Source organism: Ursus arctos, unplaced genomic scaffold, assembly GCF_023065955.2.
Source record: "Ursus arctos isolate Adak ecotype North America unplaced genomic scaffold, UrsArc2.0 scaffold_36, whole genome shotgun sequence".
NCBI lineage: Eukaryota > Metazoa > Chordata > Mammalia > Carnivora > Ursidae > Ursus > Ursus arctos.
Genome location: NW_026623050.1, coordinates 26,789,422 through 26,805,794, shown reverse-complemented (window position 1 = coordinate 26,805,794; position 16,373 = coordinate 26,789,422). Strand labels below are relative to the sequence as shown.

Sequence of the window (16,373 nt, the reverse complement as noted above, 5' to 3'; positions counted from 1 at the left end):
CAGCTGTTACCTTTCTTACAACTGTCACCACGAGGAAACCCTGAGGGGACCCGTCCACCCACAGCATCGCCCCTCACCAGCACAGCCCCTCACCAGCATCGCCCATGGAGCTGAAGATGCTCTCAGTGACACACATGATGGTGTCGGTGGCCTGGTCGTAGCGGCCGATGGGCTCTCCTCGGCTGGCAAACTGTCGCACGTGCTGCAGGAGATCGTGCAGGGCCTGGCTGACCACGCTGGCCGCTGCGCTGACCTGCTTCAGGAGCTCGCTGTCGTCAGTGGCTGCCTGGCAGGCGCGGACACAGTTCTCCACTGAGCGGTCCACGAGCTTCCCTGCTTCGATCAGCTGCTCCTGGCATACGGGGGAGCTGATGGTGGGGCTCACCACCTAAAGCGAGAAAGGAGCAGATCTGGGGCACTGAGGGTCAACTTTCAGTCCCCACTGCGCCCTAGCATTTCCACCAAGTCCCTTCCTGCTCTGTGTCTCAGTTCCTTACTTAGAGGACTAGGGATTACACTAGCCATCACTACGGCTTCTCATACTTCACGATTTCTATCTTGATGACTTTTGATGCCCACTAATTTTCATCTTCATCAGTGATACGTAACTATACTACTGACTACTTCCACAGAGAGAAATTTCTGGTTTATGTCATACCTCCTCTTTTAGGAACCTCTAACTTGAGTCCTCTGAGCTAGGATAGCAAGACTAAGGGAATTGTATTTCTTTTCCAAAGACATCTGGAACTCTGCACCTCTTGGTATTTTAAAGAACAGGGGGATTCTGTCAGCTCCCTGTGGGTAATTGGAGGGTACACAAGGAAAGAAGGAGTGATACTATCAGGACACCTCCATCTGACACTGCAAATCCCACCTAGGATAGGAAATGCCAGGCTAAGCTGGTCACAGATCTACAGAACATGTTATGTCATCAAGTTGAGGACACCTCCCGTCTTCTGATACATGAACACACGGTGGTGAGGAAAGGGTATGTGAAATCCAACAGGCCTGAGATTACCCTAGTTCTGCCATGGAAGACTTCTGTGGCCTCAGGCTACTTACGAACATTTAGGGGCCTCAGTTCCCTCTCCGGCAAACTGGGGATGATGTGCTCAACAAGGTGAAGTTTGACACCCAGACTGTGCACGTGATCATGGGCAACAATGAACCGAATCCCGATTACCCTCGCTCTAACACTGCGGTGCAGGAGGGGTGCTCCCAAATTGGCAGATTACCTACGAACCCAGTCATGACGCTCAACTACATTTCTGCACAGTGCAAGGACTCTGTGTGTGCAGGACATACTGAGAAGTCCAAAGGGGAGACATGGCGATCTGCAAGCAGAAATGGCCATTAGACACAGACGAGGACCCCTGCCTAAGGACTTGGGCAACGAACAAATGATAAAAGCACAATGGGGCAGCAGTTAATGCCAAGATCTCACTGTGCCATCTAAAAGACAACACCTGAAGCAAGCTCTAAATCTCAGACAATTTGAAAAAAAATTCTGCCTGTGTTCTCCCCCAGTGACTGGAGGCAGACCAAAGCATGTGACGCGTGCAGGATAGGGCCTGCAGTGCCAGCTGGCTTACCTTGGCACACGCCACAAGCTGGGAGGTAGAGAGGGCGCACTGGGTGGCGGCAGCAATCACCCTGTTCTGCAGGACTGTGTCTTCGGCTACTTGGGCGACATTCTTTGCCTTTAATACCAACATGGCAGCAGCATTGGCAACAGCTTTGGCCAAACTCATTAAAACATCCTAAAACGGGAAATTAAAAAATGGTCATTTACTTTTTTTTTAATTCCCCTTTACAGCCTAGAAATAAAACGTGGTGTCCACTCAAACGTTTTATTAAAAGTCCATTTGAACTTTTTCTTTCCAGTCCTTCATAAGAATATTCTTTCCACTTATTTTTCTGAAATGTCAACTCACCCTTAGGCGTAATGAAAGAAAGAGACTCATGACATAGTCCAGTATACATTAAGTAGCATAAGGTCTAAATCTAAAACAGGGTGATTTCAGGGGAGGGTTTTTATTTTAACCACTGATACACATTCACGTGCTTCTTGACACTGAGAGTCTTAAGTCTCTTGAATGTGTGGTCGATGCAGTACTCAAGAAAAGCTGGAAATATATGCAGATGCCATAAACACAACATGCTGTAGGAAGGACAGAATTCGCGGCCTCCAGCTCATCATGCCCCGCCGTCACTTGAAAATTTATCATTTGGATTTCCATTTTGCACAAGGATCCAAAGGCACCATCAGAAATTCAGCCACATCTCTGCCTCCAGAGGGCAATGTTGGTCACACACAGACAATACCTACAGCTCAAGAGCCAACGAGTGCACTGAACATGAGTTATTCTCGGTGCTCTGTAGTCTTCTGGATAGGGATGAAATTACGAGGAGTGGAAAGGGAGCCAACATAAATAAACTAGCTACGAGCTATGAGCCCACTGAAGATGCAAGGAGCTTGAGCCTCTGTAGATCAGCTTATGCTTCGACTCCACGAAAACGCATTCTGTCTGCAGGATGGAGAATCCTCTGATTTAGCCTACCAGATTTGTCACCCATCTGTGCGACAAAAGAATAACCACTGTTAACATTCAATTTGCTTCTTTGCTTTTAGTAGTGAAGGTAGTTTATTTGGTTTGGAAATGCCTTCCCAGACACATCCCAAACATATGAGCTGTCTTTATTTTGAACAAACATGTCAAGGCTTTCTCCCAGAGGAAATGTGGTCAGGAGTCTTTATTAATTCATCAGATAATGAAAAGCACTTTTGATGCTGAATGCAAAGGGCACCCACAGAGTCTTTACAAGGAGATACTTCATGAGAAGATATACTGGAGAGAGTGTTCAGCCTGCACCGTGTTACACGGAGCAGAAACTATACGCTATCCAGGCAAATCAGAAACCCATAAATCTACCACGTAAGCCGATTTTAAAACGGACAAAAACCAAGCAGTCTTAAAAGAGCAGTTTATTTAGTCCAGTCTTCCTTTAAGGTCTCTGATGTTTATTAGATATCCAAGGAAAAAGGAAAACCTGAGGTTCTAAAAGTTGAAGATGCCTTTAGGATCTGACTGGCACTTGTCTGCCTTGTAACTTTCAGAAATTCCTCCCAACAGGGTCTGTGAAGTTACAGTTCTTGAACACCTATCCCGGTGCGAGCGAACACTCAACTTGAATGCCACAAATTATTTACAAGATTTTTAAAAATATCTTTCCAAAGTGGGTCACAGTATTCTTTCACTTGATATGAATTCGTCTTTTCAGAGAGGGACCAAGATTTGGTCATGGAGACTCACGATTGTTCTAAAGTGCTTTGTTAGACTCATTTAAAGAAATCCTGTTCCTCCTATTAATTTTGTCCAAAAAAAATACAGTTAGAAAAAGAACGTGATACCACAGCCACAGTTGCTGACAAGGCCGTTGTCAAACCTTTCAACAAGACCACTATTATGTAGCCCGTGTAAAATAAATCTTTGTTAACTCTGGGAACATGCAGGACATTGAGAACCCAAGAAAAGCTCCAAGATAAGATCTCAAGAATCAGAAAAATAGTGCATAAGAAATCCAATGTCAGTAAGCCAGGGGCTACTCATAACTGGAGGAGGTTGCAGGATCACCTTACTGCACTGACGTTTGCCCAGAGACCTTACAGAAATGGAGAGCATTCAGGGCAGGCCTTTCCCCGGTAAGAAAGCCTCTTCAGGACCAAACCATGAACCTGAACCTGCTTTCCCAGCCTGTCTGAACACAAGCAAAAGGAAGCAGAGTTTGCATTTATATGTGATGATAACAGTCTGTCAAAGAAAAAGCCTTCAGCAAGACAAGGACTCAAGGAAGGACTGTGACTTTCTTCTCAACCGTTCTAAATGCTCTGGGGAGAGCAGTCATATTTTTGAGGAAAGTACGTTGGTCACTTCAGGTTAATTAATCTGAGTAAACCAACAGCTGAATGTCATCTTTACCCAATTCCTCAGCAGATGCCTGCCTACAAAGAATTGCCTGCTCTAACACAAAAGCAACAGCCAATACAAGGGCAGTTTGGGGATCTGGCTCAGGGGAAGTCAGGACAGGGTCACCGTTCAGCTTGAATTTAGTGGGATATATTTATGTGGCCTGCCATCAATTCTCTTTAATGCTAAGTTATTACAGGCCATCCCAGCACAGAAACGGTTTCCAGGAATACTGCTACCCCCCACTATGGGGCTCACCCTCCGTCATGACATGAACGTTCAAGCACTGACGGTCTTCCTGCATTACAGGACATGAATGAGTCCGCTGGCCCCAGCAACATGGGCGTGTGGAAAGTCGAGGAGAAACAAGCTCATGTAGGGATGCAAGTTCCATGCATCACGGCACGTACGGCCATGTCTTAGCGTGACTGACGCATCTTGTGTAGACGGAGTTTGGCAGTTCCAGAGAAAACAGCATACAAAACTCATGAAGCAAGAAACTTGGATTCTACAGTAAAGTGGAATGATCTTTTTACTCTGAATGCTACAGAATTCCCCACTAGTGCAGCTGACATAGGATTTGGAAAAGGGCATCTTCCAGAGAACCTGGCCTCAAACGGTCAGTGGGATTAGAATGTAGTTACATACTACTTAAAATTAGGTCTTACGAGAAGGAGAAAGGCACGAAGGGCATCTGCCCACAGGGACGTAAGAAGGCAAGCTCAGCGTATCCTGGAGCTCCCCTCATCTGTGGTGGCCGGGAACGGAGGCAGACATGCTGAGCTCCTATCTGAGCCGGCAGCGCATCAGGCTAGCTGTGAGCAGGGGCTACAGCTGGACGGCAGAGGACAAGTGGCACATATCCTTGGTACCGAAGAAGAAAGGTGACAGAAAGAAAAAAAAGTCCCCACCACACTGATTTTGGATATGACACAGCAAACAGACCCACCTCTGACTACAAAGGAGAGCCTATGCTATCTGTGAGCACAGTGTACAGAAGCACACATGTCCTCTCTTTTATGCGGACTCCAGAATAATGCAGTTAAAACCCGTCCCCAGAAGACGAAACAAGCCTGGCCACGAGTCAATAACTACAGAGGTTGGATGGTAGACACAGGGGATTTCATGGCATTATTCCCTCCACTTTTGTGTTTAATGAATGTCCAGCATATTGACCAGCAAGAATAGTTAAGTAAGCGCTTTACAACAATGAATGCACGATACGAAGGGAAGTGAATTTTTTAAACCGAAAATTAAAAAAAAAATTAACAAAGGCCCCACCCCCAAGAAAATCCACCTCAGTTTTATTCTTGACAGCTCAATGAAGACTTGGTCTTTCATACGTTCTCCCTGTTTGAGTCTAGACCATTGCTTAGACTCCTTTCCAAAATTATGGGCTGCGAGTATCTTACTTGGAATCGCTCATCAGTCTCATTCTCTCCGATCTGTCTCAGAAGATCCCCACTGGCTTGTCCAATGCTTCCAGCAGCAGTCAAAACTGTCTGTCGAGGCTAGAAAAACACACATTGGTTGGAAAGAAAATGCATTTCCTCCACAGTGCAATCACACAGCAGGGCAGCAAGAGGAATCCTGACGGACCGGCCTCCTCCTGCACCATGAGGAGAGTCTCAGACTATCTGCCAGATGGTAAAATCTGTGCAAGGAAATGCCTGATGTCTCACAAACCAGTCATAGGTGGATTGATTTGATATGTTCATTTAATGAGTCTTGCTCAGTGGGTAAGAAGGTGATAGGCACTTTATGGAAATTAGGGCACAAACTTGTATCCCCTTCAAATGTGTATTGACTGTGTGTGTTTCTGAGGTTGAATCTAATCAAGTACCCTGGGGTGAGGGGACAGGGAGGTTTCCTACTAATAGCTCAACCCATTCCACAAGTTGAACCACAGACTCCGTACCCAGTTCACCAATTCCAAACGCCACAGTATGGTAACATGCCCCACGAGGATGGAAGGAACAGCTTCGGAGCAGGAGCCCTGTGTACTGAAGGCTGCACCTGCCTCATCAGAACCTGAGTGACCACTGGCCCCAAGAGCTCACCTCTCCAGAAGTAGGCTGCACGGCTTTCAGTAAGTCCGACACTGCCCCCGCAAGGGTCCTCGCAGCTCTGAGCAAGTCCTCCCCACTGCCCACCTCGTCGTCCATCAGAGCCGCCAACAGCTTCACGCCCTTGGACATCTCCGTCAGGTTGGAAGAAATGGTGGTGATTGCACAACCCACTGCTGTGTAGTCAGTGTCTGCAGGGTCACCTGGGACAGAGAAGGACCGTCACCATCACAGGAGGGCCGTGAAGGGTGAGGAGAGCCCAGATGGGTGATGGCATCAGCCATCACTCCGCAGGAGTCGGACACAGAGCTGCATGTGCACAGGGTGACGCTGGGCTCCCTGCCTTCAAGGCACTGTTCCTCCCCAGTCCTTTCGCCCCGAGGCCTCCTACGCTGAAATACTGAGCATGAGCCCCTGTACAGTTCTGAAGGGAGTCTTGGTGTCCCATAGCCCTTTCTGTTAGGTCCCTGTCAGCAGCTGAGGCACTGAAATGCTGCACGGAGAAGCTGAGACATTTGCGGGCTCTCACCTGACAGCGCGAGGTGGGAGACCTGCTGTGCCACGAGCGTACTGTGGGACAAGAGGCAGGGAGGCCCGCGTGATGGATCTATTCTTCCAAAACCCGTCTGAGACTATAAGCTCCCAGAAGGGAGAACCTAGCTCCCGAACATTTTGAAGTTCGCCCAGCAGACTGGTGAACAATGAGCAGAGCCACGTAAGGGCTGATGAAGGATGCACGACATCAGTGGAAAGGAATGAGATGTTCCCCACCTTTCTCCTGGGTCTGTGTGAAAAAGTGCCCAGAGCTCTCAGAGTATCTAAAAATAGACTAGGCTCTCATGCTATGAAAATCTGTTGTTTCAATCAAAGAACAGGAATTGTTTCTAAAGCAAAACCACCACACAGCACGAAGCCCTCAGAGACTCACCAGCAGTGAGGTTAACTACTGAAGCTGTTCCAGCTGTGATCGCATCGACCTGAGAGTGGATTTCGTGTTTGGACTCGTCGACTTTATTCTGAACCCACACCCTCGACGCCTGCAAAAACCAGACAAGTGCATGACACAGTCACTGCGTGGGATTGCCCGGGACACCAGAGACGTCGTGCCATGAAATGAGACCAGCATTTTGTCTGCACTCTTGCTCCCGGGCCGGCACCAACGAGGCCCTCCGGCCATCTTAAGCAAGCTCATTAACACACCCCTGGCTCACTCACTGACGCTCAATGGCATGTGAGGCCTCCATGCTGCCCCCACTGTTTTTAATCTAGCTTTCAGGATCTTAGAAAAGTTCTACATGGTTTTATTTAGGTAAATTCAATAAAGAACAGGAATTTATGCATCATACTAATACTGCACAACAGCACCAACAACTGTTGCTAATTTCTGCCTTGTTTTTTAGAGAACAGGGTTAGAATTAGGGCACTGCAGCCCACGAGTGTTCTCTGTCAGCATAAAGACCGTCTCTTGTTAATAACACGAATGTGGTGTAGATGTGGCACCTTTCCTGGAAGGACTGGGGGTGGGGGTGGCTCAAGAACTCTGTTCTAGCTCCACCACCCACAAGTGACATGACCTGGGACAAATGACATCTAGGTCCTGTGCCTTACATTTCTTCTACTGTAGGAATTCAACAGCCTTAGCAAACTCTCTATTTCCTGGCATTTCTGGACTTAGCCAATAAGTGATCATTTACATTCATAATGATGACCCTGTGGCAACAGATGGTGCTGATTTGCTCCCCAACACACCCCCAAAATATTGAGATTTAGGATGTGTCTAGCACTAATAATATTTTTTTGTATACCAATGCTTTAAAAATTGGTGAAGCAGGACTGTTAAGTCCTATGTCAAGCCATCTCACAATAGTGCAGGATATGGGAGGGTGTCTGCCTTCTGTATTTTCACTCTGACGTTCCCCCAGGAAGAATGCTTAATGATTTCAGGTACTTGGGATACAAAGCACTGAGTATAGCAGCACCTGCAGGCAGACAAGCACGATAAGGAAAATCACAGCATTCAGGGACGCCTTGGAGGACAGTTACCCTGGTGGGGCAAGATGAGGCCACATACTGCATTTTGGCCCTGGCCTGGGATGGCCCTGTCAGTCCTAATGGAATGCTTTTCAGTCCCGACTGCCTATTAGAACCACCTGGGGAGATGATAAAAGAAGGCCCCAACGTCAATGACAGGATTTTTTTTAGTTTGAGCCGGGCCTCCGGCTTGGTTCTTTAAGCTCCACGGTAATTATAACGTGCAAAGCAAGGCTGAGAAAGACAGTGCCAGTCAGTGGCTCATGAACTTTAATGTGCACACCAAATAGCTGGGAAGTACATGCAAATGCAGATTCTGACTCAGAAGGTGGGGGTAAGGCCTAAAATTCCACACCTCTCCAGAGATCTTACGTATTGCCAATGCTGCTGGCCCGTGGGCCACAGTCTGAGTAGGAAGGGGCTAGATAATCTCATGCAGCAGCACCTCCAGAAAGGCACCTAATTACCCTGCCCCGTTGAAGAGCTGAACAGTAATGCAGCTGTTCTCAAAGCATGGTCCCGAGAGAGCAGCAGAGTACCTGAGGACTTGTTGCACAGGCAAAAATCTCAGGGCCTACCTCAGACCTACCGAGTCAGAACAAAGGGGATGGAGCCCAGTGTTCTGTGTTAACAAGCCCTGCAGGTGACTGATGCATGCTAACGCTTGAGAAGCACTGATAATAACGGCTACGACTCGTTGAGCTCTCACTATGTGTTAGGTAGTGGGCTAAGAACTCTGCACACGACTGGATGGCCAAGTCTTCATAAGGCCCCATGCATGCGTGACAAAATGGAAGCTTACAGAGAATAAGCTGCCGGCTAACAGTGGAACTGGGATTTGAACCCAGATCATGTGACTCCAGAGTCCAAGCTCTTGGTCCTTGAGAGGTACTGCCAACACCCAGTAGCACCTCACCTGTGGGTACCACCTCACTACAAAGACCCAATATATTGAAAACAAACAAATAAACAAACAAACCATGAGTTTCCACTTCACCTACCTGGACAAAGATTCACCCAGCTGAATACCGACAGAATGCAAAGCCCTGCTTTGTGCCAGGCAGAGACACTGAATGACAACCATAAATAGTTACCATATCCTGGCCGAGGGGTGGCAGTGAGTCCAGCTCGCTGAGGTCGTCCTGGGCCTGCTGGACAGCGTGCATGCTTGTGTTGATGGTCCCCATGAGGGCCTGCTGGGCCGAGGTCTGCAAAGGCAGAAGACCACAGGCGGTCATAACCTCTCTCCAGGGACTGACACCACCCTTTACACAAAACAAGGCCAAACTGAACTCCGGGCTCAAGACAGAGTGGCCCACAGTGTCTCTCAACATCCCCAAGCACCTCCCATTTCAAGCAGAGGCTGGAAATAGAGATTGTTATTAATAGAATGCTCAATATGGGTGTATGCAGTAGAGAGGTTATGATCAGGAGAGTGTGGAGAGCTTAATTAGCTGACAAGAAGACTCAGAAAGAGTCCTTGCAGGGGGCTACTCCACTCTTTGAGTACTGAGGACAAACGATCTCATGCATAGGAAATGTGTTACACCCCAGAACTGAGCTTAGTAAGGAAGAAAGGATTTCACTCAAACCTATAGTCAACACGGTTCTTCAGAGTCAAATTACTTCTGAGCTTTCAGGCTTTTCAGCTTTTATAAAGTTCTTCCCCAGCAGCACAGGATTCCTGAGCAGGCAGGCCAGCAGTGGCAAGCAGCAAAGACCCGCTCAGGAGAAAGTGTGGATCACTACAGACCCTGTCTATTTCTCAGACCCGCTGAGGGGTACGCTGGGCTAATTAGCAGCTTGAGGCTGCTAAGGCAGGGAAGCAGGGCTCTCTACGTCTGTATCACCAGTCACGTGGAGACGTCACCTGTGATCCTACAAGGGAGTTACTAAGACACCCCATTTAAAGAGAGCACTGGGGAGCCAGGCACCGGGACCAGGCAGCTGAAGAGCCATGGCTCAGATGAGAAAGAGTGAGAATGTGATGGCGCACACAAGCTCTCCCCAGGCCTGGTGTCTCTCCCTGTACATCAGAGGCAGCGTCCTGGCGCCCAGGGCCAGCGTGGGGGAAGCCTCACCAGCGGGGGCATGTGCCCTCGGTGCATCTGCCCGACCATGACCTGCTGCTGCGGTGAGGGCATGCTGCCCACGTTGAAGGTCTCGGGCCCGCTGGAGCCTGAGCGCATCACGGCGGGCAGTGCCACGGAGCCGTGCTCCACCTTTCCGGTCCGATTGAACTGCTGCTGCAAGATGGTGGACCTGCAGGGGACAGGGGTTTGGTCACTGCGGGGTGGCCACTCACATGGTTAAGATACCATAGTTGTCACAGCTGTTGGCTGCGTTGCGCTGTGGAGGCCAATTCAAAAGAGGCATATACAGACGGAACTGTGAATGAAGCAGCACCAAAATACTCAGGAGAACCCTGAGAATAACCTTCTTATTAATATAAATAACCATGCCCAACTGGTTCATGATGGTATGCAATTAGCTTTGCTTGGGGACCAACCCCCTACCCTGCCCTCTGGCCATTGTTATGTTTCTAGAACGATGGTGTTCAAGGCGCAGGTACAAGTTCTGGATGCACTGATCTATTAGCTGGTAAATCCCACCTGAAAGAGCATTCATTCAACAAATACCTACTGCGGGCCAGGTTCTATTCTAGGCAGTGGGGACATAGGTCATTTAGCCTCAGACTGAAAGAAGTGTAGAAAAGAACTAAAAGAGACTCTCCCAGAGGTTAGCTCTCCTCCCCCAGGTCCAAGGCTACTGACCACAGAGGGCATTTAAACACCTCTGGAGCCTTGAGATAGGACAGACTTTGGCACTTCCTCCAGATGATTTCAACAAAAGTCTAGGAAGATTCCTGGGACATCTAGTAAAAAAAAAAAAAAAAAATCAATTTTTTACATTTGATATATGTTTGTACAACGAGTGGTAAGGACTTTGAGCATATGAAGGTGGACTGTCTGTGCAGCAGCCCAGAGGACAAACCCCATACAGGGAGAGTCTGGGGGGGCGGGTGGGTGTGTGTGGTGGGGGGTAGATTTGGTGAGCAGCTGCATTAATGGACCAGGCCTCTGTCCCAGGTTCTCCAACCATCACAGATAATTCCCTATTGCACAGGGCAAAGCTCATGAGCCATGCTGGGATACCAGACAGCAGGCAAGAAGAGGAATGTTTGTGGAAGGGTTGGCATTAGGAAGGGTAGATGTGGGGACTCTAGTAGGAAGTCGGCTGTGTCTTGTGATCTCAGCCCATGTCTAATGCAGGGAGAAGTGGCAGGTCTTGTGATGGAAACCAACCTGGACCATTCTTCCTACTTGCCTTGATCAGACCCCACCATGAAGCTCCAGGCAGTGGGAAGGGGCTTCAGTGGTAAAAGGCAATTAAAGAGTTTCAGCGCTCTGGGCTCAGACGCTTAATCAGCTGCTCTTAGAAGGACAAGTGCAGCAGAGTCCTCGAGGGGAACAACTCACCCTGCCAGAAAGCACTAGCTTACTGATTTCCATCTAACAGTCATTAACAATTCCAAGGACTTAAGGTGTTCTTCAAGAGGGTAGCACATACGTGAAATGCATCACATATCAGGTTTGGTTCTAAATTGTGTACTAAAATAGGGGACAAATGGAAAAGCACCTTCAAGGTGATTATGAAGCAAATCAGGACAAGGTGATAGAGTATGGAAATGTTCAAGAAGCAATTACTATGACTTAGCAAGTTCAATATGCTTGAATCTGCTAAAACTTTCTGGCAGCGTACTGTAAGAAACATCACAAGATCTGAGGTAACTCCTGGCTCTGCCTCACGTGCGCATCTGCAGCAACTTCCATGAGCTTTGGTTTCCTCTGTCATGCACAGGCAGTAACATCTGGTCTACCCCTTACATCAGGGGTTGTTATCGGGGTGAAATGAGACAGCATGCTAGACACAGAGGGTAAAGTTATTATCACAATGCTCTACGTAACATAAGGGGAGCAGCTGTGCAGATCTCCCCAAAGTACCACTTATTAGATTTACTTAATTTTAATAAATCTCAGTTTTCTTACCTATAAAATGGGGTTGAGACTGTTCTGAATTGAAAATGATGATGTTCAGAACGGTAAATATTTATGATGTGCCAGGCATTGTTTCATGCGCTTTATTAATAATCCAATCATCAAAATAAAGCTTGTAAGGTGGTACTACCATTTTTCTCATTTTATAGTTGATGAAGGGGTAGAGGAAATTTGTAATGTCCCCAAGCCCACACATTAAGAAAGAGACCCAAGGGGCACCTGGGTGGCTTAGTTGGTTAAGCATCTGACTCTTGATCTCAGCTCAGGTCATGATCTCAGGCTTGTGAGATCGAGCCCTGCCGTTGGGCTCTGCACTGGGTGTGGAGCTTGCTTGAGATTCTCTCCCTCCCCTTCTGCCCCACCCCACTTTCGCTTAAAAAAAAGAAAAAAAAGAGAGAGAGAGAGACTCAAGATTCGAACCCAGGAAGTCTGGCTCCAGAGTCCATGTTTTAACCACTTCCCCTTACTGCCTCATGACACATGTGGCATACAGCGAGCGTTTTATAAACAGTAACTCCTCCGCTGCTAGACCTCTGCCCCAAAAGGCACAGAACCGAACAGAAGCCTACTCTCCAGCCTTTGACGAAAATGACGCACGTTAGGAGCTTTAAATGAGCAACTGCAGAACAGGATTCATGAACACTCACTGTGTCTAAAGATGGAGTTACCTCCTGTTCCGTGTCTCCCTGAAATCCACAGCCTCCTCCCCCAACAAGATACACTCAACACTGATAATGATGGTCTGGAGACCACCCTTCAAGAAGCAAGACTCATTTACATCACCCACTGCTGTCTCCCCCTCTGATGGACTTCAGGGCAACAGACCCCACAGTTGGCACAAGGAAACCTGCCCATTTAGGGAGAAGGCCGGTTTTTCCAGCACTTTCTTAAAAATACTTACTTTTTCGGGGAAACAGACTCTTCCAGCATAGTCGACTCTTCATCCCCCTCTAATCCAAATCTGTCTTTACTTTGTTTCTGAGGTAAAACAAAACAAAAAGTAAACTCAGCAGGTTTGATGCAAGAACCTGTTAAGATACCTTTTAAAAGGAGCTACAAAAGCAAAAACATTCAGGTTTACCCAAAATTCTTTGTATCCAAGTAGGTGATGGGTGAAAAATTCAAAGTAACAATAAAAAATAAATACATTGTTTGACACAATACAGAGACACGCGCCTCCTGTGTTTCTTACCGCATCCACTAAATTTCCAACAGTTAAAATCAAGACACAGACACTGACGTTCTAGTTGAACCTGGTTATTTCAGTGGGCTGTATCTTGAAGTCCTCGGTAGTCTGTCTGTATGCCACTATGGTATATATCCCCACTAAAGTTGGTAGAAATTTGGTAAAAATTCATGAAATTTGGTAATTTGGTAACATTCACGAGGAACGCCAGGGTGGCTCAGTCGGCTGGGCATCCGACACTCGATCTCAGCTCAGGTCTTGGTCTCAGGGTCATGAGTTCAGGCCCCAGGGTGGGCTCCATGCTGGGCACGGAGCCTACTTCAAAAAATTTCATGAAAAATATGAAGAACATTTTCAGACCCTCAACCTAGGATTCTAAAGAGGCTGGAAAGCATCACCTAACTCCCTAGAGAGGAAGATGCTGAGGGGTTAACTAGTCCCATTCATTAGCTAAGTGAAGCACTACTGCTCATTACCTGGCAGTAATAATATAAATATGAATTGCAGCTAAAATGGAAATTCTTGTAGGATCTTGAGGTTAAAGACTGCACACTCAAGCAATCTTAACATTAAGATTAAATTAGTGAATCAAGTACCTCGAATTAGGGTTGTTTTGTGTTGTTGTTTTTTTCCCAGGCAGCAGCATCACCTAAGACAGTGTTTTTAAAAAAAGCAGCTTTTCCACTCTGTATCAGTAGGAAATACCTTTTTGAGGATGATGTCAATGTAGCCTGCAATCAGCTGGGATATCTGCTCGCCTTCAGTGGTTTGTACTGAATAGTAGCTTTCCTGATACTCCCCAAAATCCTGAAAAAAAAAAAACAAACAGCATTAGAAGAAATATAACTACATCATATAGCTACAGTTTTAAAGGTAAAGAGGTCTAGTCCTGGAACAAAAGGGCATAGTCTCACTTTTCCCTTCTCTTCCCCTCTAAACACAACTGGATACTCTAAAATTTGTTCAACAAACAATAGTCAAAGGGCTCTGACAGTTGGAAAGGTAGATTGACTGGGGAGCACAGTACTTGAGAAATCATACTCTCATGAATTCTTAGGTTTTCTTTTATATCTTACCCCCAGGTGGGTGCCTGAAACCCAGAACCTTCCACAGGCAGGGTTTCAAAAGCCTGTACCTTTTCCACCAAAGGACCAGGAGAGGAGGAGCCCAATGGAGATCTATCTGCGAGCCTCAAACCCATTCCACAACCTGGGCCGATGCTCACCAGCAGCTGCAGAGTAGTAAAAGCCCAGGCCATCCCAGCCCCAGCCCCAGCTCCACAACCCAGACAGGAAGGTGGTCTGGTCCTTTTGCAACAGTGGTCACGTGAAACCTTATGTCTTCCTGACCTCCACCTAATGCCATAAACAGAGACAGGCCCAGAAGCTTCAGCCTATCCCCAAAAAGGTCACCCAGCAATAGCAGGTGGTCCAAGGAAGTGCCTTCACAAACAGTGCCATCAAGTTTTGAGCAAGAACCCGGCAGTGTCAAAACAGTCCAGAGCAGCACTACAAATCCCACAAAAGGAGACCAGAACACTACACTAAATCTAAATAAGATGACTGAATGATAAAACAGAAGATTTAAGTAAGATCAAGAGTCTCCTAACTTAATAACCATAATGTCTAGATACAATTTAAAAAATCACTACTCATATCAAGAACCAAACAACTATGATATGAATAAGAAAAGATAATCAATTGATGCCAATATTGAGATGAATCAGATATTGGAATTATCTGATAAAATTTTAAAGCAGCCATCATAAAATATGTTTCAACAATTACAAATTCTCCTGAAACAAATAGGTTTCAACAGAGAAATAAGTCAGAAGAACCATATAAAAATTATAATACTGAAAAATCCAATAACCAAAATTTAAAAACTTACATGATCAAGTAGTGTGGTGATGACAGAGCATAGAATCGGTAGACTTGAAAACAGAGTTAGTTAATCTCAACAGCTAAAAGAACATAGACTCAAAAAAAGACAAAAAACAAAAAACCCATAAGCCAGACCTTCAGGGATCTGTGGGACAATAAAAGATATAACATTCATGTCATCAGAATCCTACAGTAGGAGAATATGGGACAAAATAATTATTCAAGAATCACCTGGGTGGCTCAGTCAGTTAAGTGACCAACTGTTGATTTCAGCTCAGGTCATCATCTCGGGGTTCTGAGATCTAGCCCCGTGCTGGGCTCTTCACTCAGTGGGGAATCTGTCTGAGATTCTCTCTCTCCCCTTCTCCCTTTGCCTCTCCTCCCATCAACTCACACGCGCACGTTCTCTAATAAATAAATACATCTTTAAAAAAAAAAAAGTATTTGAAGAAACAACGGCTGAAAATATCCCCAAATTAAAGACATATACCTACAAACTCAAGAATCTGAGCATATTCCAAATACAATGAATCCTGAGAAATCCACACCAAGAACTTTAGAAAGTGACATATTGCCTACAAATGTACACCAACTTGAATGACAATTTCTAATCTGAAACCACGGAGGCCAGAAAGTAGCAGTACATTTCTCAAACGCTAAAAGAAAGAACTGTCAATGTTTAATCCTATACCTGACAAAATGATCCTTTATGAATGAAGGGGAAATAAGGACATTCTTAGGAGAAGGAAAGCTAAGAGAATTTTTAGCAGATCTACCTACCTTTAAAGAATGGCTAAAGGAAGCACTTCAAACACAAAGAAAATGGTAACAGGAAGCTGGGAAGGTTAAAAAGAAAACAACAGTGGGATAGATAAAAAAATAGAAAGGAATGTAGTAACTTATCCTTCACCTCATGAGCTTTACTTAATCATATTCTATGGTTGCACAAAAGTTTTAACACCATCTCACATGGTGTTCAATGTATACAGAAGTATTTCTTTGAACAATTATATTCAAAAAGTGGGGATTGTAAAGAGACCTAAATAGAAGTGAAGTCTATGCTTCTCTTGAAGTGGTAAACATCCACAGCTGTGGGTTATAGTTCATTTCTTACATATATGGTAATACCTAGATCACTAAGAATGTTAAGCAAAGAGATATGCTCAAAAACATTATAAATA

At 46.1% G+C, this 16,373-nt stretch overlaps 1 protein-coding gene across 19 annotated transcripts in view; it reads right to left on the bottom strand.

Annotated features, from left to right (window-relative positions):
* The window catches only part of TLN2 (talin 2), a 416,400-nt gene that overhangs the window by 131,526 nt on the left and 268,501 nt on the right, over positions 1 to 16,373 (bottom strand). For all 19 annotated transcript variants that reach the window (XM_057306201.1, XM_048219866.2, XM_048219865.2 and 16 more), the window contains 9 exons: positions 14,015 to 14,116; positions 13,025 to 13,101; positions 10,147 to 10,327; positions 9,160 to 9,273; positions 6,963 to 7,071; positions 6,029 to 6,237; positions 5,381 to 5,479; positions 1,593 to 1,760; positions 94 to 388 (listed from right to left, as the gene is read on the bottom strand). In XM_057306201.1, coding sequence (XP_057162184.1) covers positions 94 to 388; positions 1,593 to 1,760; positions 5,381 to 5,479; positions 6,029 to 6,237; positions 6,963 to 7,071; positions 9,160 to 9,273; positions 10,147 to 10,327; positions 13,025 to 13,101; positions 14,015 to 14,116 — 1,354 coding nt within the window. The remainder of the gene's footprint in view (positions 1 to 93; positions 389 to 1,592; positions 1,761 to 5,380; positions 5,480 to 6,028; positions 6,238 to 6,962; positions 7,072 to 9,159; positions 9,274 to 10,146; positions 10,328 to 13,024; positions 13,102 to 14,014; positions 14,117 to 16,373) is intronic.